Source organism: Aspergillus sydowii (assembly GCF_001890705.1).
Source record: "Aspergillus sydowii CBS 593.65 unplaced genomic scaffold ASPSYscaffold_1, whole genome shotgun sequence".
NCBI lineage: Eukaryota > Fungi > Ascomycota > Eurotiomycetes > Eurotiales > Aspergillaceae > Aspergillus > Aspergillus sydowii.
The window spans coordinates 4,135,376-4,157,874 of NW_024467859.1; the positions used below are offsets into that span (position 1 = coordinate 4,135,376).

A 22,499-nucleotide genomic window follows, 5' to 3' on the forward strand; every position below is an offset into this window, starting at 1 on the left:
ATATTTTGGAGATCGCATACTCAACTCAAGAATAAATACAAAATATTGTGCGCCGGAAGTATTATCGAAATACCATTCGACCATAAAAACCACTAGCGGTATTAGGCCGTCTTTCTATTTGCATTTATATGCCGACAAGTATAACGGACTTCAGACTCTTCAAACTTACTCGTGATTTTATCTCCGTAAACAGAAGGAAAACCACACCAACGACTCACAAATACAAAGATACCAGGAGTCTACAACAGCGATATCGACGAGTGATACCGCCCACTAAGAGTTTCACCTCCGTTTATATTTAAGTTTCGAGAGCACAGGAAACAAAATAGATATTCAAAATTTACATGAGGAAACTAATTACTTCCTACCGTCTCTAAACATATGAAATGACAATGACAGAAAGGAAAAGTACAGGAGGGTTCCAAGAGCGGGAATCTAGCGGAGAGCTTGAGGAATATTGGTCATCGCCTTGACGCTCAAACGGCCGATTCAACGGTTACATGGGCACCAAACCGGTGATTTGCACAATAATCCCCAGCCAAAGTACGGGAAGAAGTTGCCCAGAAAAACGTTTAAACCAAGTCTCTCTTCACAAACTCGGCAAGGAGGGACTTGCCAAGAGCAGCGGGGCTGCGCTCAACAACGACACCAGCATCTTGAAGAGCAGAGATCTTGGAGTCGGCACCGCCCTTGCCACCGCTAACAATGGCACCAGCGTGGCCCATACGGCGGCCCGGAGGAGCACTGATACCAGCAATGAAGCTAACGGCAGGCTTGTTGTGCTTGTTGTTGGCCTTGAAGAATTCGGCAGCATCTTCCTCAGCGCTGCCACCGATCTCACCGATCATGATGATACCATCGGTCTCCTCATCCTCAAGGAAGATACGCAAGCAGTCGATGAAGTTGGTACCAGAGAAGGGGTCACCGCCAATGCCAACAACCAGAGACTGACCGAGCCCGGCCTGGGTGGTTTGGTTGACAGCTTCGTACGTCAGAGTACCAGAACGGGAGACGATACCGACGCGGCCACGCTTGTGGATGAAGCCAGGCATGATACCAATCTTGCATTGGCCCTGCAAGATTGAACGTCTCCTTGTCAGTGCAAGTGGTCTTATGGAGAAATCGAGTAGTCACTGGTACTTACAGGAGCAATAATACCGGGGCAGTTAGGGCCAACCAGACGAGTCTTATTTTGAGTCTTCAGAATGTCGGTAATGCGGACCATGTCTAATAGGGTTTTATTAGTTTATGCGCGAGTTATGTGGATGTTTTCATACCGTGTTGAGGGATACCCTCAGTGATACTGCGAAAAACCACACCGGTTAGCCATGCAATACGTTATTTCCCGAGTACAAGTCAGATATTACCAGACAACTAGAGGCATTTCAGCCTCAATTGCTTCCTCGATACCCTTGGCAGCCAAGGGAGGGCTGTATCCTAGTTATCAGCGCTGGTTTATAATAAAGAATCAGGTTTCGAAGGTCCTAAAGCATACGGAACGAAGATGGCAGATGCAGTGGCACCGGTCTGCTTAACTGCGTCGCTAACGTTGGCGAAGACTGGGAGATCTAAATGCGTAGAGCCGGCCTTCTTGGGGTTGGTACCACCGACGACCTTGGTACCTGGTATATGTAAGCATCCGACTCAGACCAATCCGCGCGTATAACCGTGTGATAAGGAAATTGCAATGAATACCGTAGGCGATCGCTTGTTCGGCGTGGAAACTACCGGCGCGTGTCAGTGTCATATTCGAATATTAATCCCGCAAATTCCGGCAAGAAGCCACGTACGTTCCCTGCTTTCCGGTGAATCCTTGGAAGAGAACCTTCGTGTCGCCATTGATGCGAAGGTTGTTGACGGTCTCAGAGTAAGGGCCAGGGGAGTATGCCCGGCGCTGGATGGCAGCAGCGTTTCGAAGGGCAGAGGCCGCGTTCCGGCGAATAGCTTGCATGACGACTGACGGAAGGAGATGCGAACTTGGGAAAAAAAAAAGAAATGTAGAGTAGAGAGGGAAGATTGCACCGCGAGACGGGCAATTAAGGTCTTGAGGTTATGTGAAAGGGGACTGGGGAAGAAAAAGCAGTAGTAGAGACTGAGCAGCAATCGTCTGTTCGAAACACGGGTTTGGCCATTTGGTCGGGAGAAAGCTTTAAGCGGTCCGAATTATCGCGGGCGGTCGGCCTCACTCGGCCTTGATTTTTCTTCCTCTCCCGCTATCAGTGGCCGATACAGTGATTGCTTCGAACTACTGTCGCACACCCACATTTTTTACTTGGTTAAGCTTATTTCATTCTAGTTCAGGCTACACATCTACCTTACCGATAGTCCGTCCACCCCCGCGGTCGACGTGAGGTAGCCTCCCATCATGGCGACTATTACAATGACAGCCCCGCCACCCACCAAATCGAAGAAGAGCCTCAAGCTGCCACCTGAAAATGAACGATATATGAGGGCGTGCTCTGATATCGCAAATGCCTTGATCCAGGATTATGAGTCGCAGAAGGATCCTACGAAACCTAGGAAAGATATCAACCTCAATAAGCTCCGCGGTCAAATCGCGAAAAAGCATGTCTTGGGCAGCCAGCCGCCTTTGACAGCCATCATCTCAGCTGTTCCTGAGCACTACAAAAAATATATCCTCCCGAAGTTGATTGCGAAACCAATCAGTATGTCTTTTTTCGTCGTCCCATCTAGGACCAAAAAAAGGGCCTTGCTTATTCGCATCTTTAGGAACGTCCTCTGGTATCGCTGTTGTAGCTGTGATGAGCAAACCCCACCGTTGCCCCCATATCGCTTATACCGGTAACATTTGTGTTTATTGCCCCGGCGGCCCCGATTCGGATTTCGAATATTCTACACAGTCTTATACCGGTTATGAACCCACGTCGATGCGAGCAATCCGCGCGCGATATGACCCGTTCGAGCAGGCAAGAGGAAGAGTTGATCAAATCAAGTCGCTTGGCCACAGTGTGGACAAGGTGGAATACATTATCATGGGAGGAACCTTTATGTCTCTGCCGGCAGAATACCGAGATTCATTCGTCGCTCAACTTCACAATGCGCTGAGTGGCTACCAGACCGACAACGTCGATGAAGCAGTTCAGGCTGGGGAAATGAGTAATATAAAGTGCGTGGGAATAACTATTGAAACTCGCCCCGATTACTGTTTGGACACACACTTGAGTAGCATGCTTCGCTACGGATGTACGAGACTCGAAATTGGGGTCCAAAGTCTATATGAAGATGTTGCGAGAGATACAAATCGTGGCCATACCGTTGCTGCTGTGGCAGAAACTTTCAAGCTTTCAAAAGATGCGGGGTTCAAAGTGGTCAGCCACATGATGCCTGATTTGCCTAACGTGGGCATGGAACGTGATCTGTTCCAATTCGAGGAGTATTTCGAGAACCCAGACTTTCGAACTGATGGGCTGAAGATTTACCCCACGCTTGTCATTCGCGGAACTGGTCTTTACGAACTTTGGAGGACCGGTCGTTACAAGAACTATACTCCAAATGCGCTTATCGACCTTGTTGCTCGTATTCTCGCACTTGTGCCACCCTGGACTCGTATCTATCGCGTTCAGCGAGATATCCCGATGCCGCTGGTTACTTCGGGAGTCGAGAATGGTAATCTGCGAGAGCTGGCTCTAGCGCGCATGAAAGACTTTGGTACTACGTGTCGAGACGTTCGTACGCGCGAAGTCGGGATCAACGAGGTCAAGAACAAGATTCGCCCCTCTCAAGTGGAGCTTATTCGTCGTGACTATGCAGCCAACGGTGGTTGGGAGACTTTCCTCGCCTACGAGGATCCCAAGCAGGATATCCTGATCGGTCTTCTGCGTCTACGCAAGTGCAGCTCGACGCATACATTCCGCCCCGAGTTTACTGGTCAGCAAACTAGCATCATTCGTGAACTGCACGTGTACGGTTCCGCTGTTCCGCTCCACGGGCGTGATGCGCGTAAGTTCCAACATCGAGGTTTCGGAACCTTGTTGATGGAGGAGGCCGAACGAATTGCACGAGAGGAACACGGAAGTCAAAAGATCAGCGTCATCTCAGGCGTTGGTGTCCGCAGTTACTATGCTCGCCTTGGGTATACATTGGACGGACCCTACATGTCCAAGATGCTTGAGCCGATCGAAGGAGAGGAATATTAAAAGTATACGGACGACCAAAACTATCCTTGTCTTTTCTTGCTATTACAGATATGATTCATGATACCTCAGGCAGACACGCAGGTGCGCAAAAGTTCTGAGTTGAGACTGGATTGGCGTTTTATGGAGTGCTTTCCAGGTAGCAATGATTTTTGACGACTCCATTGAATATAGCCGTGCCATCAAAGCAGGCTAAGATTGCTTGTACATACATTGAAAGAGTCGTCGGAACTCTATCACGGAAGCATCGTTGGCGCAAGAAAGCATACTTAATTTAGAACAGTAGCATACTACAAAAACTAAATTTATTGAGATACTATACGGCATTTCTTCACTTTACATACCTCCCGTGGGAGGCTCTACTGAGTCTATTTTACGGATTGTTTCATGGGGCTGGATGGACTGGAGATTTGACGTGGATGCCGAAAGCGGCTAGGCGGCGAGGCCTGCTGCGCCCATCCAAAGCTTCACCCAGTCCGTCTCCAGAAGGCCGCACAAGCGTCAAACATCATCACTCCGAGTTCAGCCATCTCTCCTTTCATCCCGTCTTTTCACGCCATATATAGTACCACAACCCCAGTCAGCTATTGTCCTAGCGCCGGAGGATCCCTCTCATCGCCCTTCTCCCTCAGGTAAACCTCCACTTCGTTATCTCTCTATCGGCGCATCAAGCAGCAACGACGACACAATGAAGCCTGTCGTATCTTCATTGAACGCCTGGTCCTGGTATGACTCTCATGATAGATGCGATATTGTTTATTCCATCAACTGACGGGCGTCTTTCATTGCAGCGTGGTCATCTCCCTCTTCGCCATTATCATCCTCTCCGTCCTTGGGTCGCTGTTCAAGGTTCGTCGATTTTACCCCGTCGACCGCATTTGTTTCCATCCTTGCTCTAGAAGCCCCTTACCTGGAATATGAACCCAAGCACGCTATTACAAATGACTGACAGCCTGGTACAAACAGAGCGAACACCACGGATTCACCGGCTCAGATGGTGAACCGGAGGACGGCGGAGCCGTTGCTGCCTCGATATTTACTGCTGTGGTTATCTACGCTGTATGTTACACGCCGATTTCGCCAAAATCAAACGCTTGTTCAATGGCTTTGCTGATCTCATCTACCCTAGGGGTTTTTTGTTTTCTGCGCCTTCCAGGCTTACCTGCACATCCGAGCCCGCCGGGGCGGCGCCATATCGCTGAATTAAGCGCCTTTCGCTCGCTTATGCCATCTTATTTTTTCCCGCACGATTTGTCTGGGTTGAGCCGGGATGTAGGATTCCCGGCTTGGATATACGGGGTCTGATGCCGTGCGTCTTAGAGCGCAGTGAGATTCTTGAGAATCGTTCTTGGATGGATCCCCCAGTATCCCCACTCGATGGATAGGTTTCTTTTTTGCTGTTTGAGAGCAACACTTAGTCGCTATGGCTGTGCTTTTACAGATCTACTTTAGGCTATAGAGAAACGTGGTCTTTTTCAACGACAGCTGGTATGCTCTTAGAGAGGACGCGATTTGCTCTGCGCGCACACTGCATGTATATACCTTTTTTGCCATGATAGAAACAATCGGAATTCCGTCGTCAAATGCGAAATCCCGTCGATAGATGCCCTATGCTGAGTGGAACTGGTATATAACTAGAGTGGAGGGCCCGGCTGTATAATAATGCCTACTTTGTCCAGATCAATGATCCTTGTTCCATTGAATACACTCATTAAACGTCACCCCAGAGCCCCCGAAAATATCTAAGGCGCTCCCTATTGTCAAATCGACCTTGCCTTTACTACTAACATGCACTCTCTCAAGATCCTGCAGACTCCTTGCTCCACCCGCATACGTAACGGGGATAGAGCACCACTCCGAAAGTCTTGATACCAGCTCCTCGTCAACGCCCTGCTGTAACCCTTCAACGTCTGCAGCGTGGATGAGAAACTCGGAGCAGTATGGCTCAAGCAACGAGATTGATTCTATGTGGACACTTAGTACAAATATCCAGCAATAATCCTTGGATTGGGTAGACGGAATAAATAAATAAATATATATATATATATATAACTCACCTTGATTAACTTCCATCTCGGTAATGGTCTGCCAGCGATTCATAGCCACAAACCACGTATTGTCCTTTCTCCGACAACTCAGATCAAGGACAAGCTTTGACTTATCACCTCCCAAAGCGCCGAGGACGGACTGTAACCGCGCAAGAGAGAACTGGCCCTCCGGGAAAAGGAACGATGTTATGATTACCTGTGATAATAGTTAGCTCAATGAATAGCAAAAGCAAAGCAAGCAAATAAAATTGAGGCAATGCCTCGAAAGGGACTGATGGCCCACCTTATCAGCGCCCTGATCAATCCAATACTGAGCGTTCTCATCCGTAATGCCACCCGCAACCTGCAAGCCCCCAGGCCACGTCCTCAGCGCTTCCTTAGCCGCATCGTCATTGCCGGGGCCTAGCTTCACAACATGGCCACCGCGGAGGTTGTGTTTCTGGTACAAGCTTGCGTAGTGACCTGCTGGAAGTTTCGATACGTAGTTTGTCTTCAGATCTGACTCGACATTGCTCAGAGTGCCCCCGACGATTTGCTTGACTTGTCCTGAGTGGAGGTCGATACAGGGGCGAAATTGGGTCATTATCCGGGACCTTTCCTCTATTTAATGTTCAATGTATCTGATTTGCCTTTGCTGGACTGTAATGAAGTGTTGTTTGCGTATGTATCCAGGTTTGGAGGGGCTACTTTCGCGTCTTCCACACCCCTCTAAAATGCGCCTATCTTATCGCACGTGACTGAACTCTACTCCAGACGAGAAAAAGTTGACCTTCACCGCCTTCTTGACGATCCAAACGTTCCAATCTCTACGACATTAAATAAGTACCTGGACCAACAGATTCCCAGAGATGGTCGGTAAACGGAAAAGAGAGACATCTGTGGTGTCAAGAGCAAAGAAAGCAAACAATCGGGAGGACCCCCCCGAAAAGACCACAACCGAACAGCAAAGCGCTCAAGATATCTTTCGCAAATTTTTCGAAGCCCAATTCGAGCCATTAGAAGTCAAGGAAACTAGTACCGCACAGGACGAATCAGAGTCCGAATCCGACGATGACGGTGAGAATGATGGCGGTGCAGATTCCAAGTCAGTGTCCGAATCTGAGTCCGAATGGAGCGGCATTGACGGCGTGGAGACTGAAAACACTCCGGTCGAGGTAGTTGAGTACCAGGCGCCTTCCCGTGGGCTGGACAACTTGATAGACAAGAAGGCTCGAAAGGCGTTCATGGTAAGTTTGGATCGAATTATGAGCGAAATAATATCTACTAATATTGAACTCTAAAGACAGCGAAGCCGCCATCCTTTGATGTGGATTTGAAGCCTACTACAGATCGCTCTAAGAAAGCAGACGATGACGAGGACGATAAAGATGACGAAACGCTCAATCTGAAGAACGATCTTGCGCTTCAGCGACTTCTAAAAGAATCGCATCTTCTGGAGTCAGCTTCCGAGCTTGCACCGACGGGCAAGAACCGTCATAAGGCACTTGATTTGCGAATGCAGGAACTTGGGGCTAAAAAATCGCTCTACCATCAAAAGAACATGCCGTCATCAATGCGCAAAGGCATCAAGGCCAAGGCTGTTTCAAAGGAAGACAAGCGTCGACGGGAGGCTCGAGAGAACGGAATCATCCTTGAGAAACCCGCGCCCAAGAAGCAGGTGAGCAGCGAGCGACGTGAACGAGGAGTTGGGGGTCCCTCGATCGGAAAATTCATGGGTGGAACTTTGAATCTGAGTAAACGGGACATCTCGCAGGTCCAGGCGTCGCGAAGAGGAGGTGGGAAGTCGCGAGGCCGCGGAAAGACCAGAGGCCGTCGCTAGAACTGGGAGAAAGGGTATGGAGTTTTCTGCGATTGGTCGACTGGAGCGGATGACTCTGCATACCCAGTCCCTTGCCACCCATGGCTGGTCTCGAACGATCGGACGGGCTGTATCTGCCGGCTGGAGTCTTTCGAAGGGTAGCTCTTTTCCTTTGCGAGGACGCCCAATACTTCTTCCCCACTGGCGGTTTCACGTCTCAGTTTGTTACCGGCCGTGCAGAATCCGAGCAAATCTGTGCAGCGATCCCATGGAACGGATCTCGTGCGAACGTGTTCTTTGGCGCATACGGAGGACGTACTGCACTTGATCACGGGTCCAACTTGCCCACTTTGATGCCAAGCCGAACCTCTGGTACCTGAGGAAAAGGGGATCTGAAACCTTAGTCTCTTCCACGTTGGGCCCGTTTTGGAGGCCACCCCAACCTAAATCTAGTATAGCGCCCCCAAGTGCACCGCTCCAGAAATGGTGAAACCTCCGAGGGCACTAAGGTTTGAGCCTGGCATGACACTCTTGCTTCCCTGTTTTTGAATCGGTCATTCGAAGTGGAGGTACATCAATCTTAGTCTCTTGACTGGTCTCAATAGAGTTTAGGATCTTAATCAAGGGCGAGTCATGGAATATGACTGAACGAATTTCTGTCCTTTGACTGTTGTCTGTTTGCTCCCACACGTCTCATTGAGGGTCTGTAGCAGTGATAAGAGTTGATCGTGACAGTGCGTATTTTGGTAGGGAAAACCACGTCGAAATCTGCGAAGCTGGACTTTTAGGTGGCAAACTATTTGTGACTCCGGTGGTGTGTGGACAGTAACATGCTCAAGTCTGGGATCTGGAATAGAATAAAGCCACCAAGCCAATCCTGCCAGAACCCTGCCAGGTACCCGGAGCAAACTTTCCCATTACGTCGGTTCTACCACATGATATTTTCCACCGTCCTGGTATTAGTCCCACGTTATGGCATCGGAAAACCGCGATTCAAATCAGATTTGATCCTGGGATGGTCTTCGGCGTTGGCTGGCAGTTTGTTGTTACCTCAACGGAATTTTTCACTATGGGCAGTTTCCACAACGCCATCCTCAAATCCCCAAATGGATTTTCAGGGCCTCAATTGAGCCACACTTGTATCAAATAAGGATGTACCTGATGTTTCATGTTCTGCAAGTCACCCAATTAGGCTGGTTTTGAATGCTCTAGCAAATCATCGTTTGCTATTTCATTGAGCAAGACATCGTCAGGTTGCTCTCCAAGGCTTCAAAGCGGGGTCGACATTCGATCAACACAGCATATTCCTGTCTGAGCGGGATACAAGGGCGTAGGGATTTTGGGAAGGCGGCCGAATCCTGCAGTCTGTCAGAAGCACTGACAGTCACCATCATCATTGTTCTCTTTGACGACACTGTAACCCCCCGCACTGGACTGATACGTAGTTGTATATGATGATTGACGAATGATGAATAACATACTGAGAATTGAAAGTGGTCCGGGAGAGAGTCATTGTTGTATTGGGAACTTCTCGCCTTGTCCACGCTGTTATTCTGGGAGTCAATCATCCTAGGATAATCTAGCACGCGGCTTTTTCGGCAAATCGACGGCTGAGGTCTGGCTGTGGTGGCAAGAATTTGTGGAAACCATGGTGATTGAGGCTGACGGTATGGACCCCGGGTCCTCTTCTAGGCTTTCCTGGAGTGCGTTTCAGCACCAGCCTGGTTTACGCTGACACTCCAGAAGTCAATTCCGGTATATCCGAGCTACTCGCCCTGTGGAATAGGATTTTGGACGGTGGTGGGTTGTTGAATTCCACCGGGAACAAACCAAGTAGTAATGCCGAAGGAGCGTGAGGCGGGGGCACGATGTCAGTCACCTTGACGAAGTTATGAACGAAGTTGCGGGGAAGTTTTCAGAATGTTCCTAAGATACTACCTGGAAGTTGAACGCTGGAGGACGATCAGCGCTGGCTTGCTAAATGATAATTTGCCGAGTTGGGAGTCGGCCTTTGAGCCCTGGTTCTTGCAATTTGCAGACTTCCAACTTTCCTACCGTCCATTCCTTTGGCCTTCCACCCCGCACGTTCTCACGTTCACCCGGAGTGCAGTAGTCGACCGTGGGTTGTATCCAGTTTCCGGCGTTCCGCTAGGTCCGGCGCACGCATCGACCCCTTGGCTCTAGCACGGTAGGGGGGTAATGTTGATTCCTGATCGGCGATCACTCCGAGTTTGCATGGAACAAAACGAGGAGGCTGGGTGTGAGAACTGAGGACCGAGCCCTGGGACTTGAAAGCAATACGACTATACGGGTATGTGATGGCGCCATCCCAAGCTGCTATCAATAGCAATGGGGTTGCTTAAGGTGGATATCTCGTCGACTTAGAGCTTCGTTGTTGTGATGTTCTAGTCTTCTAGATAGTTTCAGTCTGGACGATCAAACAGAGTCAAGTGCACGGCCAATTGTCTCAGATCGTGAGATTCATGAAGACGGAACTTTTGCGCGAGGGCTTACTGTTCCCCACCTGGCTTCTCGAGGGCTTTCGCAAAATTACTCCGTGGAATCGGTGAAGTGATTGTTGTGGTCCCGCGAGTCGCGTGGCTTTAACCGGAAAACAGAAAACAGTGTTCCAAAAGTTTTCGGCCAGGCTGCCTGGATTGTTCCGCAGGCGAGCCATCTGCTGAGCCTGACTCGGTGACAGTAGTGACTAGTGACCACACTCACCGGTATCGCACCTGAATCCTGATGTCTGGTGGTCCAACTCACAAGCATTTGCGGGTATCATGGCGCTCGATCGCTGCTAGAACCGAAGAAAAAGACATCGGAGAATTGACTTCTTGGGAACTATGGAGCACAGCGCCCGGAGTCCACAGTCGGATCCAAGATCTCTCCTCCGATCAGACGGCCGCCACGGTAAATGGCTAAATGCTCGGATCCTGCGTTGCCCCTTCTCTCCTCTTCGCTCTTGGTCTGCTGGCAGCCTGGCCAGGGCTTCAGATTCAAGGTTGAACCTCATCTCCGAGGTCAGACCGTCAGACTACCACGTAGCCCTCCTTTAAGGCTAAGCTAGGTAGCCTAAGTGCTAGCATCGAATAGGGCTAGAATGGATCCACATAGGGTATCTCCGAAAACTCCCCGAATTAATGATGATCGTGTCGATCTAATTCTACAGAGCGTCGAAGATTTGATTCAGGATACAGGAAGCTCGCGACGAGGGTTCAGGGTGGCCTGAGTGCTATACTGTTTTGATCTTCTCCCAGTGCCTCAGCTCTGCATTCTGCAATAATTCCCAAAGGGTTGCATGGTCCACCTTCAACGTGCAATTGTACAAATGCACGATCTGTTTTCGAAGATTGCGAGGTGTCTGTTGACCATTCCCTTTTAGCCGCCAGCAAATGTAACCTGCATTCTGCACAATCCCGGGTATGCAGAATGAAAGATAGATCACGTCTCTCTATCTCCCTTCATACGATGTCCGCGGGCAGTGAAGAATTCACGAAGAATTCAACGGCCATCACCACTAACTTGGACTGTTGATATTAAACGGGGGATCGCCATCCCCGTTGAGTATGCGATTTACAGAGTACAGACAATCACAAGGCCGTCTTCAGGTCTGATACTGGGGGTGTAGATCGTGACTGCAGAGGGGAGTGACCTATCGTCCAGATCGATCACATTTGGAGGTAATCAAAGAGTATTTCGAAGGGTCCAAAGTCGGTTGGGCCCTGCTGTTGGGTGCGTTACAGGCTTGCAACGAGACTTGGCCGATAAGTTTTACTAGTAACCAGATGCGAGATTTGTAACAGGCGCTCTGGAGCCGTTATTCTGATTGCAAGCTGAACCGGTGTCGTCGAGGAAAGCACCGCAGCGTGTCTCCATCGTCCGTACGTAGTGCTAATGTACGATAGGTCTATTTTTAGCCCTCCGAGCATGAACATTGAACACAGAGCTCGAGTCGGGTTCCCGACCCCAAGAGGAGTATGATTCTGAATGTAACCGCCCGTGGGAATTTTAATGTGACATTGAGCAAGCACCCGTTCGTGCAACTGCGGCCCAGCAGCAGGTCTGGCAGCTGTGGGTTTCTCACGGGGGTTCTTCGCGATGGTTGTATACCGGGGCGACGACAGTGCTCATGCCAAATTGAGTAAGAGGATGTGGTCGTGGGTATCACGGATCGGAGGATTCTCTTGAAGGATCCAGGCAGTGAGCAAGCCATCGAATGACTGGGTAAGCAGATGACCCAGCGGGCCAGCAGGGCCAGGGCCGGCTTCACAGGTGGGCTTTGAAGTTTGAACAGGGCCCTCACGGCCAGGGGCCACAGGGAGGGCAGGATGGGCGCTCATTTGCTGAGGATAAGCGCTCAGCAAAGAGCAAAAGACCTGAAACAAGGGGCAAATACTTCACGATTGTTTCCGGCGCCAGTTTGATGATGTTTGCGCTGGCTTGGCGCTGTTGGTTCCACCTGACTCGCAGTCGCGTTCCTTGGCAGGCAACTTGACAGTGCGACGCTGCCACTCATTGGAGGCTGCCGCTGCGCTGAGACCCAGGCGGGATTGCAAGATATCGATTGCTGCCAGAGACAGATAACTGCATCAATGCCAGTATCTTCCTGTTGAAGATTGCAGCTCGAGAACGCAAGTTGCGCCAAAAATTTGAGGTCTGAGGCTTAACTCAAAACCAAAACACAAGCAAGTTAGTAACTCTTTCTGGTGGACCTCGCCAGGAACATTCTTGAAGGAGTTAATGCGATAGTCGGGCCCACTGCAAGGCTCAAGCTGCTAGTAACGACTTTAACGACTCTAACGGTTATGGCGATTGTCGTTGCCCAAATTCTCAGTCTTCCAGAAGGGCAGCTAATTTCTGCGTCAGTATCTGTGATTCTGTTGCTGTTCAGTGTTTTGTCCTAATTCCGATGGACGTGCTTTCAAGGGCGTCTCGAAGCGCACCCCTGGTATTAGAAGACGGACTCGAATGACGATGACGGCATAGCTTCAAGCTCCCAGTACGAGAGGCTCGAGCCGAACAGGGCGGCACGAGAAACTCAGTAAACTGATTAAAGAATCATCAAATGTACTCCGGAACTTCCAGCCTTCTATTCCTGTTGACCTGGACCCGGTAGAGATCCCCACTCCCTCGACTCTGTGATTCTCGCCTGTGCTGCTTGACAGCACGGTTACCATGGTATCTTACAGATGCGCCTGGTTTGTGAAGAAAAGGTGGAGGTCCCTGGTATTGCACACGTCACGTACAGGTCTCCACCCGGCCGACCAGTCCCTCGCGCCGACTCCGCTTTTCCTTGCCGGTCTTTCTTAGTCGACAGTCTAACGGAGACGGCCTCTGGTCCTCTTTTTGCGCTGTGCGCCTCCAGTAGCCCAGCTCCTGCAGTGACCAGGTAATTGAGCCAGTCAGAGCGCCGGAGATCAAGAGAGAGAGAGGAAGTCGAACGAGGACGACCGACTCCGAGCGAATGCGATCCATCGTCCCCGTCTCTCCCTGAATTCTTCTCTGGTTCTGCCCCCCTCAGCAGTCACCCGCACTGGCTGGTTCAGATTATCATAATTATTCATTATTTATTATTATTTTCCTGTTATTATTCTTACCGCATTATTATTAGCACCTCTGTTAGCCCGAAATAATAACAAGGTCCATTATTACTCCTTCTTCCCCCCGGCCTCCAAACCGCTTCTCTCAACACTCTGAAAAAGCAAGTCCTCCTTCATCCGCGCTCTCTTTCTCTTCCCCCCTCCCCCATCGCGACTTGCCTCTTGTTTGTTCTCATTCTTTTCGTTTCAATTTCGCCGTGCGAGCTATTCAAAGAGAATTAGAAACGGGCTGGCCCAGTTTATTCTCTCCCTCTTTCTTTACCCTTTTGTCCCTTCTCTTTGAGGCAGCTTCTTCAAACCTCTCTCTAACAAACAACCTTTGTAGGAGGCTGGTTCCTCGGATTGTGTTTGAATAGCCTCCATTTCCCACCATCGATCGCTGTTTTCTATACAACACTTTATCGCCATATCAAACGTTCATCGTTGTGCCTTAATATCCTACTTGTCATTTCATCCACCCCGTCTCAAGAGGGAGCTCCCTGGCCGAACTTCCGACGGAGCATCCTGACTGTACGTATACTCGCTGTGTTACTCGGTCTGGCCGTCACTATCGAAGCCTACACCGGTGTATGGTCCTGTATGCTCGTTTCTCGCTCTGACTTGTCGTTTCCCTAGGTCACGGAAATGTATCCCCAAATCCCCCAACACGGCGCGCCTATGGCGCCGCCCCAGAAGCCAGAGACGTTCATGCTATCGAATGAAGCGCAGCAGAGTCTGCCTCACGATGCGCAAGTCCAGCTCCAGCAAGTTGATAATTGTAAGATGCGATCGCTCGCTTGTCCTGTTTGGCGCTTAGCTAACCGGCCTAGTGAAATACTTCCTTCTTTCGGCGCCAGTGGACTGGCAGCCCGACCAGCTTATCCGGAGATTCCTTCTCCCAACTGGTGATTATATCTCCTGTGTTCTCTGGTTAGTTTGATGGAACATACTTCTCCCCCGCGATAAACCCTATTAACCACCTCGCCCTACAGGAGCAACCTTTTCCACATTTCAGGAACCGATATAGTCCGTTGTCTTGCATTCCGATTTCAAGCCTTTGGACGACCGGTCAAAAACTCAAAGAAATTCGAGGAAGGTATCTTTTCCGACTTGCGAAACTTGAAGGCTGGGACCGATGCTACGCTGGAAGAACCGAAGAGCCCGTTCCTCGATTTCCTTTACAAGAACAACTGCATCCGAACCCAGAAAAAGCAGAAGGTCTTTTATTGGTACAGCGTGCCTCATGACAGGCTGTTTCTTGATGCGCTGGAGCGCGATTTGAAACGGGAGAAGATGGGACAGGAAGCTACCACTGTCGCAGTCAGCGAGCCAGCTTTGTCTTTTGAGTTTGACTCATCCCAGTCGCTGTATGAGCAACTCACAAAGGCACAACAAGCGAATTCTTCATCGTTTGCTGCACACGCAAGTACGACATATGGCCAATCTGCATCCCCAGTCGTTCGGACCGTTGACGCAATGCCTCCTCCCCAGATGGCTCCCCAGATGGCTCCTCCGTCGCTCCCCCTTCTCGCGGACGAATCGGGCAATCCCCAGATGTACACGTCGATTCCGATGCCCAATACTTTGGCTCAGAACATTATTAAACGCGAGGCGGATTACGGTGCTATCCAATACGACCGCAACGGCATGCCCATAACTCGCGTCCATCAGCGCCACTCTTCAATGCCGACATTCGTCGAGTACTCGCCAGCGCCTTCTTTTGTGTCTTCACAATATGAAGATTATAGCAACCGCGGTTTATCCTTTGAGCCCGTTACGCCTCCTCAGCACACCTCTCACATGGGCACAGAGCCTGCTTATATTGCCAATGAAGACACGGGGTTGTACACTGCGATTCCAGAGATGACTACTGCATCTGGTTTCAACCCGATGGTTCACCTTCCGCCGTCAAACCTGGCAAGCGCGCATTTTCCCACGCCGGCTAGAAATTTCCACTCCAACGTGTACTCTGTTCTAGAGGGATCGCCAACTTATAAGCAACGTCGCCGTCGGTCTTCCATACCACCTGGCGCTGCTAACCCTGTTGCGTCCGCTACCCAGTCTCCTGCGCCTCCAGGGCCGTCTATGTCGTACGCGGCGCATAAACCTAGTGATCTGCGACGCTCTGTTTCCAGCTCGGTTGCTCCGGGTGAGGTTGAAGATTCGCGACATGACTCGCTACATCGTTCCATGAATGGCGGGTATCATGCGGCTGCTCTTCCCCAGAAGAACCTGCTGCAGGAAATGTCGCGCAATGGCACACCTCTCGAGAACGTGGATGAAAATCGCGAGCAAAACTCCATGCCCGTCGGACAGACACCGGATGACCTGGGAGCTCTTCCTACCAATGGAATCATGGAATCCGCTGTTCACAACAGTATCGGTCATAAGGGTGACCGTTATGGAACAGGCCCCGTGCGCCGCGCCCGCAGCGCTACTATGATGGAACTTGGCCCTTACCCACAGAAGTCGCATTCGTGCCCGATTCCTTCGTGCGGGCGACTCTTTAAGAGATTGGAGCATTTGAAACGGTAAGCTTCAGCCCACTATTTATTGATTTCACTTGCAAAACGGCTTGTCTCAGTCATAACCTCTGCAGACATCCGCTGACCTTTAGCTTCTAGACACGTGAGGACTCATACCCAGGAGCGACCATACCCTTGCCCCTATTGCAACAAGGCCTTTTCCAGGTCTGACAATTTGGCGCAGTAAGTCACTACCATTGCCTTGCCCTCTTGCATTTGTATCATCTTGCTTATCAAACATGATAGACACCGCCGCATTCATGAGGCTCAACAAGATGGTCATCAACCATTCCTCAACGATGATGATTTGGAAAACGAGGATAACGAATCTATCTCGAACGATGAGGAAGACTCGCCATCTGAGTCCATTCATCATAGTGTCAATGGTGTTCCCGTTGTGACGTCGATGCCATCTTCTATCGCTTTACAATCCTCAATGGGTACTATGATGGCACCCCACATGATTGCACCCCAACTCCTGCAACAACAAATTTAACGGAGCTGATATAAATTCACCCGGAATTCAGTTCTCGAATGCTTTTAATAAGGGTCGTGTTGTCATTATATGGTCACTAATGTTTTGTGGTTTGTGAGGTCTATGTGCTTTTGGGAGTTATATTCGCAACATACCTCGGTCTGCCGGGCAGCTTTCGCGACCTGCTGACATTTCTTTCCCTCAGCGTGCCGTTATTTTTTTCGGGTTTGTTTCTTTATATGGTCTGTATTTAGGATGTGATACACGTGCAATGGCTCGTGTCATACCTGTATCTGGTCCCTTGTGTTCCTTGTGCTTTTATGATTTTCCCTTTATATGTCATTTAGCTCCCCATTTCCTTTGTCCAGAGGTTTCGCAGACAACCTCGGTTTGATACGGGTTGATACGGGTTGAAAGAGGGGGACCCCCTTGGGAGGAACAAGAGGAGAAGCGGAAGATACCATGACGCCGGTTTTGTGGGGCCAGTATTCAGTCCATTGGGAATCTTAAGGCAGCGTAAAGACGCCTTGATGCCAGAGAAGCCTGGGGCTTCTGACTGAAACTGCATTTTGTGATTGATATAGACATTTCCGATTTACGAATCATGTGTGATAGGTGGAGATCAGTGTGGTTGAGTACATAGTAAGAAATCGAGTCAATAGACATTTGGTGTATGATGTTCCCGGTCTCACTCTTCTGGGCGAACCTTGTAGGTCCTAAATAGGTAGCTGGAGGCACGTATGAGGTAAAGAGAGTAATCAGCAAAGGCGCGGCCCTGGGCCAGGCTCCAGGTCTCTTCGGAGGTTGCTCAAAGGAGCATACGGAACAAGTCACGTGGATGACGTTTGACCATCCTGTGTCAGAAGACATCATCACGGGGATTCAACTGATTCAATATCTTTCAATCAGCACTAGTCCTGCCCGGTATTGTTCTCCTTCCAAGTCCGGTTTCATTTGTGTGGTTTGTTTAGACCCCTTCGATGATTATCCAAGCAGGGAATGCTTTATTTAGCCTCCACCTTCTGCTTGCTGGCTATACGAAGCTTTGAATAGCTCCCACCCACCTCGTCTCCACCCGGACCAGGTTTATCCCCGTTCAATGAAGTAACTTGGTACTTTGCGCGAACGATCCCAGCTATACGGCCTAAGGATACCAACTGGGTCCTAATAAATATCGTCAAAGCTTTGCCTTGGAGAATGGAGGGGCCTGACCGAGCGGCGAACGAGACGTCTCCCTTGGTGGGACCTCGGCCTTCCGATGATGCTGATGTGGACTCGGTAACATTCGTAAACGATTCGGGAAGGATCAGTAGAAATGAAGCTGCACAAGCGCCCACTCCGCCGCCTGAGACGAAGAGCAGCTGGTATCTGTTCTTGTTGACGTTGAGTATTGGTGGGTAAGTAACTCCTACCTATCATCCGACGGGATTATATATGATTTCTATTATGGATTATGTTGTATTATTATTGAACTGACTCTGGACCTTCTAGGCTTCAGGTGGTGTGGTCCGTCGAATTATCGAGTGGCTCTGTAAGTGGAACACCATGGCGCGCGGTCTAAATGGGACAGGAGCTAATTTTGTCTTGAACGGTAGCCCTACCTTTTATCATTGGGAATGAGCAAGGCCCTCCTTGCCTTTGTTTGGATTGCAGGTCCCATCACCGGAACCTTGGTGCAGCCGTACATTGGGATCCGCAGCGATAATTGCCGTATACCATGGGGTAAACGGAAACCCTTCATGATAGTTGGAGGCGCAGTGACGATAGTGACGCTTCTTGCCCTTGCCTGGGTTAGGGAGGCTGTAGGGGGGATCGTTGGGGTATTTGGCGGCGACCCGACGGGAGAAGGAACTAAGATTACGATCATTGTTATCGCCACGATTATGATGTGGTGCTTGGATTTTGCGATAAATACTGGTGAGAACTGCTTTACCCAGCAGCCTGGGAAGTCGGGAGCTAACTCATCATATAGTCCAAGCGGGTATTCGGTGCTTTATCGTCGACAATGCCCCAGCCCACCAGCAGGAGTCTGCTAATGCCTGGGCTAGCCGGCTGACTGGCGTGGGAAATATCATTGGGTACATCTTCGGGTATATCGACTTACCAAACATCTTCCCCTTCCTCGGACACACGCGATTCCAGATTCTGTGTGCCCTGGCGTCAATATCGCTTGTTGTGACTCTGGTGATCAGTTGCATGTATATCAAAGAACGCGACCCTCGTCTTGATGGGCCACCACCGTCGGGAAGTATGGGTGTTATTGGCTTTTTCAAACAAGTCTTCAAATCGATAAAGCATCTCCCACCTCAAGCCGCCAAGGTCTGTGAAGTACAGATTGCCGCTTGGATTGGTTGGTTTCCATTCCTCTTTTATGCGACGACTTACATCGGTCAACTTTATGTCAACCCCATATTCGACGAGCACCCAGGTCTCTCGGATTCGGATATCGACAAAGCATGGGACGATGCGACAAGAGTCGGAACTTTTGCCCTTCTTGTATATGCCATCATCTCATTTGTTGCCAATATCACCCTTCCAATCTTCGTTGTCCCGACGTACAAACCCGCCCTGCCCGACGACGATAGTCAAACAGAGACTGATCCAGAAGCCGAGCCCTGTCTAACCGTTGAGAGACAATCTAGCTCAGATATCCAAGCAGGGGTCGTTTCGGAACTCCACCCAGAATTCCCGGGTGACAAGGACCGAAGCTCTACAAAAGACGAAACGTGGTTGTCGAAACTCCAGATTCCCGGTCTCACCTTGCGCCGGACATGGCTTCTATCACAGATACTTTTTGCTCTGTGCATGTTCAGTACATTCGTCATCTCATCCGTCACCGCTGCATCGGTGGTAGTGGGCCTGATAGGTATATCCTGGGCGCTAACATTGTGGGCGCCCTTCGCCTTAATCTCAGCCGAAGTAGCGACTCTGGAAGAAGAGCGCAGAGTTCGACGCCACAGGTCCGAGATGGCAACCTACAATGAGCAAAACCAGCACCCGGAATACGCCGAACCTGGCCGAGACGCGAATGAAGAAGACCTAGAGACTGGCTCTGCACCGTCATCTCCCGAAGCAAACGAAGAGGAGAATCTGGCGCAAGCGGGAATTGTCCTCGGGCTGCACAACGTAGCCGTATCTGCGCCGCAGGTCTTGTCAAGCTTGATCTGTAGTGCAATTTTTAAGATATTTCAGAAGCCGCGAGGCGAGCCGTACGATGATAGCGTTGGGTGGGTGTTGCGATTTGGAGGGTGTGCGGCTCTTGTTGCAGCTTATTTGACCAGTAGGCTTTCAGAGGGGACGACGGTGAAGCGAACTGGGGCTTAAGCATGCATAGCGCCTACTGGTGTATCTCATGGCCACATAGGTTCAACAAAATAGAGCTTCATTTACACAGGTCTTCAATTATATACGAATAATTTAACGAAATGAACACTATCAGTGCACTGCCCCGTCCTCAGGGCCCTATAGCTTGTTAGCAGGAGCAGTACCCGCCAGTCGATCGAACGTCAGCGATGTCAAGGCCGACGTAGCTGGAGGGTATTCTAAACAGATTGTCAGCCCACAATTATAATTATCAGGGGCCAGAATGGGTAGGCATGCCTTTATTAGGTAGAAACGACCCGTAAGTTCACCAATAGCCCAAAGTCCCGGAATAGGAACCCCCATTGGGCATCAAGACCTGCAAGTCCGTGTCCACCTTCGCACCACCGTAAGTAAAGGTAAGCTGGGCCGTGGCTGGGAAGGCATGTAAGCCATAAGGCCGAATAGATAACTATAGCGGCCCGTGTGAACGGTGTGCAAGAATATCCCCGGAGCACACTAATGATCGGCTTTGAAAGTTTAACTCATGAAGGACAATGAAACGTTAAGTTCGAAGTTCCATTCAAGGTATTATTTACATAGGAGCAATAGGCCGGAATAAGGACTAATTCGCGCAATACTAGTTGGAAGACCCAACTTAGGAGATGGCTGAGTGCTTGCCCCTGGGGAAGACGAAAAAACTGAATATAGGGCTTGGAGCTGTCGAGTACATAACCGTTAGGCCGCTCATCATGGCTGGAAGCGTAAAAATTAAGCCCCATGTGCGGGATGCAGATTCCCATGGTGGACGTCGTGCATTCGGAGTCGGAGGTACCGAAACAGCGGTTATTACTTGTATTCACCTACTATCTCGGACGAAGCGAATGAAAAGATGCTCTTCGCTCGCGGAAAGACGTTCGGTGGAATCGAAGAGTCAGGATATGGACGAGAATCTGGCAAAGATGTTGCAGTGTATGAGCACCTCGTCACCAAGTCCGCGACTCTGACTTTTGATGAACGCCCTGTCAATAAGCTGTAGTGTAATATGTATGGTTTCTCGTCTCAATAGTTCGTCTGAAATTCACTCGGAAACAGTTTTATTCACCGGTTCAGATTTCATGTAGCGGACACAAGTCAGGTAAGGCATCTCGCAAGAAGCCCAAGGTCAACCGGGGCAATCCCATCAAGACTTGATAAAGCATTAGACCAGAATCCATCACTTCCTTTCGGGAAAAGCGCCATTTACACTATTCGAACCGAATGCCATTGACAGTGGCATGTCTATGCCTAGTCCATCTAGGTCCATGAAAGCGTTTCTCGGTGTAATTGGAATGGTTATTGGAAGGCCAGGAGCTGCGGGTGCTTTCTCGGCCTCTGGCATAGCCGGCGCGCCATCTTCTTCATGGCCATTTGTCTGTAGGCGTCGTGCCATCGAGCGGTCAAGATACTGGAAAGATAGGTTGAAGTATCCAGTCGGTTACTTCCCATGTCTTTTGCAGCTCCTCCCAAGCGCAGAACATCGGGTAGCTGATGATACCAGCCGTTGAGTTCAGCTTTCAGCTGGGTTCTACCAGCTAAGCTGCAATCACTATTTGGCGTGTACTCCTCCCAAACAATATTCCCAAGAAACCTGGCCAGTTTTGCCATTTCAATGGCATAGTTGACATGTTCCCGGTTGTGGGCTAGAGCAGGAGAAGTTGCGTTTTCTATATCATCCAAGTCTAAGGGTGTGAGAGACGGAACGCCGTAGTCTTCATCGCGAATTCGATTTGGTAAACCTAGAGCAGCAGCACACTGACGTTCCCTTACGTAAATAGACCACCATATCCTTTTGCATAGCCTGGCTTGAACGACATCCTGAATACTAAATGACCGGTGCATGGCCTTCTTCTGTGTGAGAGTGACTGCACCCCCAGGGCAATAGCGACAGCCCTTTTACTTGCCGAACCGGATCTCTTTTAAATTGTGTGTCTTGCAATGAATGACACCAATAAATATCATCGCGTGGCAAAGCATAGGCGAAAGATCACCAGCCTGGCTTTGACGAAGGATTGCCTCGATGTTTACCACAGGAAAACATATGTGGAACCATCTGAATTATGCTTCGAATAAGCTACTTTGGTCCCATTTGTCTGGGACAATCATGGCACCCTCGGCGTTAATCATCTCCAGTCTGCGCTGTCGTCTTTGGAGTTCCCAATCGGGCACAGCCGCGACCGCAGGCAATGGATATCGAAGGCCGAATTTGTTGCTGTGGTAGTGCCCAGCTTGAGTGTTGTCGCCGTAAACTGCCCGGGGTAGCGTGAACTCCCCAAGGTAGACCCCGCTGTCTTGGTAAGGAGTGGATAGTTGGTCCAGTGGAGGAGTCATCCTACGGGATCGCGGTCTGCTGAGTGGGTGACGACTCATCAGCCGGCTTTGAGGATCTAGTTTCATCTTCTGGCTTGTCGCTAACCCTGGATGCTGCTGCCTTATACGCCTTGTTAGGGCGAGGCCATTTCCCTCTTGCGGACTCCATAACATGACACTCGGTGGTAGCGGCAATGAAGTTGTGACATGGCATTGACTCCATCACATTACTTCTGCCGCAGGCTCGTTTGACCCGGAGAGGGGGGAT

General features: G+C 50.0%; 9 protein-coding genes across 9 annotated transcripts; 5 read left to right on the forward strand and 4 right to left on the reverse strand.

Moving 5' to 3' along the window:
• Nucleotides 1-572: 572 nt before the first annotated feature.
• On the reverse strand, nt 573-1,951 carry ASPSYDRAFT_140376 (succinate--CoA ligase (GDP-forming) subunit alpha; the record flags this gene model as incomplete). Its single annotated transcript, XM_040841043.1, has 7 exons — nt 573-1,073; nt 1,145-1,227; nt 1,278-1,303; nt 1,368-1,430; nt 1,496-1,622; nt 1,696-1,724; nt 1,791-1,951. 7 exons carry the CDS (start codon nt 1,949-1,951, stop codon nt 573-575), a joined length of 990 nt encoding a protein of 329 aa, XP_040708662.1.
• Nucleotides 1,952-2,365: 414 nt separating this feature from the next.
• Nucleotides 2,366-4,157, forward strand: ASPSYDRAFT_140332 (Elongator subunit ELP3; the record flags this gene model as incomplete). Its single annotated transcript, XM_040841040.1, has 2 exons — nt 2,366-2,666; nt 2,731-4,157. The coding sequence occupies 2 exons, from the start codon at nt 2,366-2,368 to the stop codon at nt 4,155-4,157; spliced, it is 1,728 nt and encodes a 575-aa protein (XP_040708663.1).
• Nucleotides 4,158-4,842: 685 nt separating this feature from the next.
• On the forward strand, nt 4,843-5,361 carry ASPSYDRAFT_54257 (uncharacterized protein; the record flags this gene model as incomplete). Its single annotated transcript, XM_040848823.1, has 4 exons — nt 4,843-4,880; nt 4,946-5,003; nt 5,121-5,213; nt 5,284-5,361. 4 exons carry the CDS (start codon nt 4,843-4,845, stop codon nt 5,359-5,361), a joined length of 267 nt encoding a protein of 88 aa, XP_040708664.1.
• A 473-nt stretch (nt 5,362-5,834) lies between these two features.
• Nucleotides 5,835-6,785, reverse strand: ASPSYDRAFT_140277 (1-(5-phosphoribosyl)-5- ((5-phosphoribosylamino)methylideneamino)imidazole-4-carboxamide isomerase HIS6; the record flags this gene model as incomplete). Its single annotated transcript, XM_040841030.1, has 3 exons — nt 5,835-6,118; nt 6,212-6,398; nt 6,486-6,785. 3 exons carry the CDS (start codon nt 6,783-6,785, stop codon nt 5,835-5,837), a joined length of 771 nt encoding a protein of 256 aa, XP_040708665.1.
• Nucleotides 6,786-7,050: 265 nt separating this feature from the next.
• On the forward strand, nt 7,051-8,021 carry ASPSYDRAFT_84848 (uncharacterized protein; the record flags this gene model as incomplete). Its single annotated transcript, XM_040851430.1, has 2 exons — nt 7,051-7,428; nt 7,485-8,021. 2 exons carry the CDS (start codon nt 7,051-7,053, stop codon nt 8,019-8,021), a joined length of 915 nt encoding a protein of 304 aa, XP_040708666.1.
• Nucleotides 8,022-13,226: 5,205 nt separating this feature from the next.
• ASPSYDRAFT_39630 (uncharacterized protein) lies at nt 13,227-13,806 on the reverse strand. Its single transcript, XM_040845929.1, has one exon. It carries the CDS (start codon nt 13,476-13,478, stop codon nt 13,242-13,244), a length of 237 nt encoding a protein of 78 aa, XP_040708667.1. The 5' UTR covers nt 13,479-13,806; the 3' UTR covers nt 13,227-13,241.
• A 421-nt stretch (nt 13,807-14,227) lies between these two features.
• steA (sexual development transcription factor SteA) lies at nt 14,228-16,603 on the forward strand (the record flags this gene model as incomplete). Its single annotated transcript, XM_040848825.1, has 5 exons — nt 14,228-14,360; nt 14,413-14,512; nt 14,575-16,113; nt 16,207-16,290; nt 16,354-16,603. 5 exons carry the CDS (start codon nt 14,228-14,230, stop codon nt 16,601-16,603), a joined length of 2,106 nt encoding a protein of 701 aa, XP_040708668.1.
• Nucleotides 16,604-17,476: 873 nt separating this feature from the next.
• Nucleotides 17,477-20,034, forward strand: ASPSYDRAFT_39635 (putative sucrose transporter). The gene is made up of 4 exons (XM_040845930.1): nt 17,477-17,979; nt 18,074-18,113; nt 18,178-18,499; nt 18,555-20,034. Exons 1-4 carry the CDS (start codon nt 17,780-17,782, stop codon nt 19,904-19,906), a joined length of 1,914 nt encoding a protein of 637 aa, XP_040708669.1. The 5' UTR covers nt 17,477-17,779; the 3' UTR covers nt 19,907-20,034.
• Nucleotides 20,035-21,024: 990 nt separating this feature from the next.
• On the reverse strand, nt 21,025-22,252 carry ASPSYDRAFT_1156740 (fungal specific transcription factor domain-containing protein; the record flags this gene model as incomplete). Its single annotated transcript, XM_040840026.1, has 2 exons — nt 21,025-21,786; nt 22,000-22,252. 2 exons carry the CDS (start codon nt 22,250-22,252, stop codon nt 21,218-21,220), a joined length of 822 nt encoding a protein of 273 aa, XP_040708670.1. The 3' UTR covers nt 21,025-21,217.
• Between the last annotated feature and the right edge of the window lie 247 nt (nt 22,253-22,499).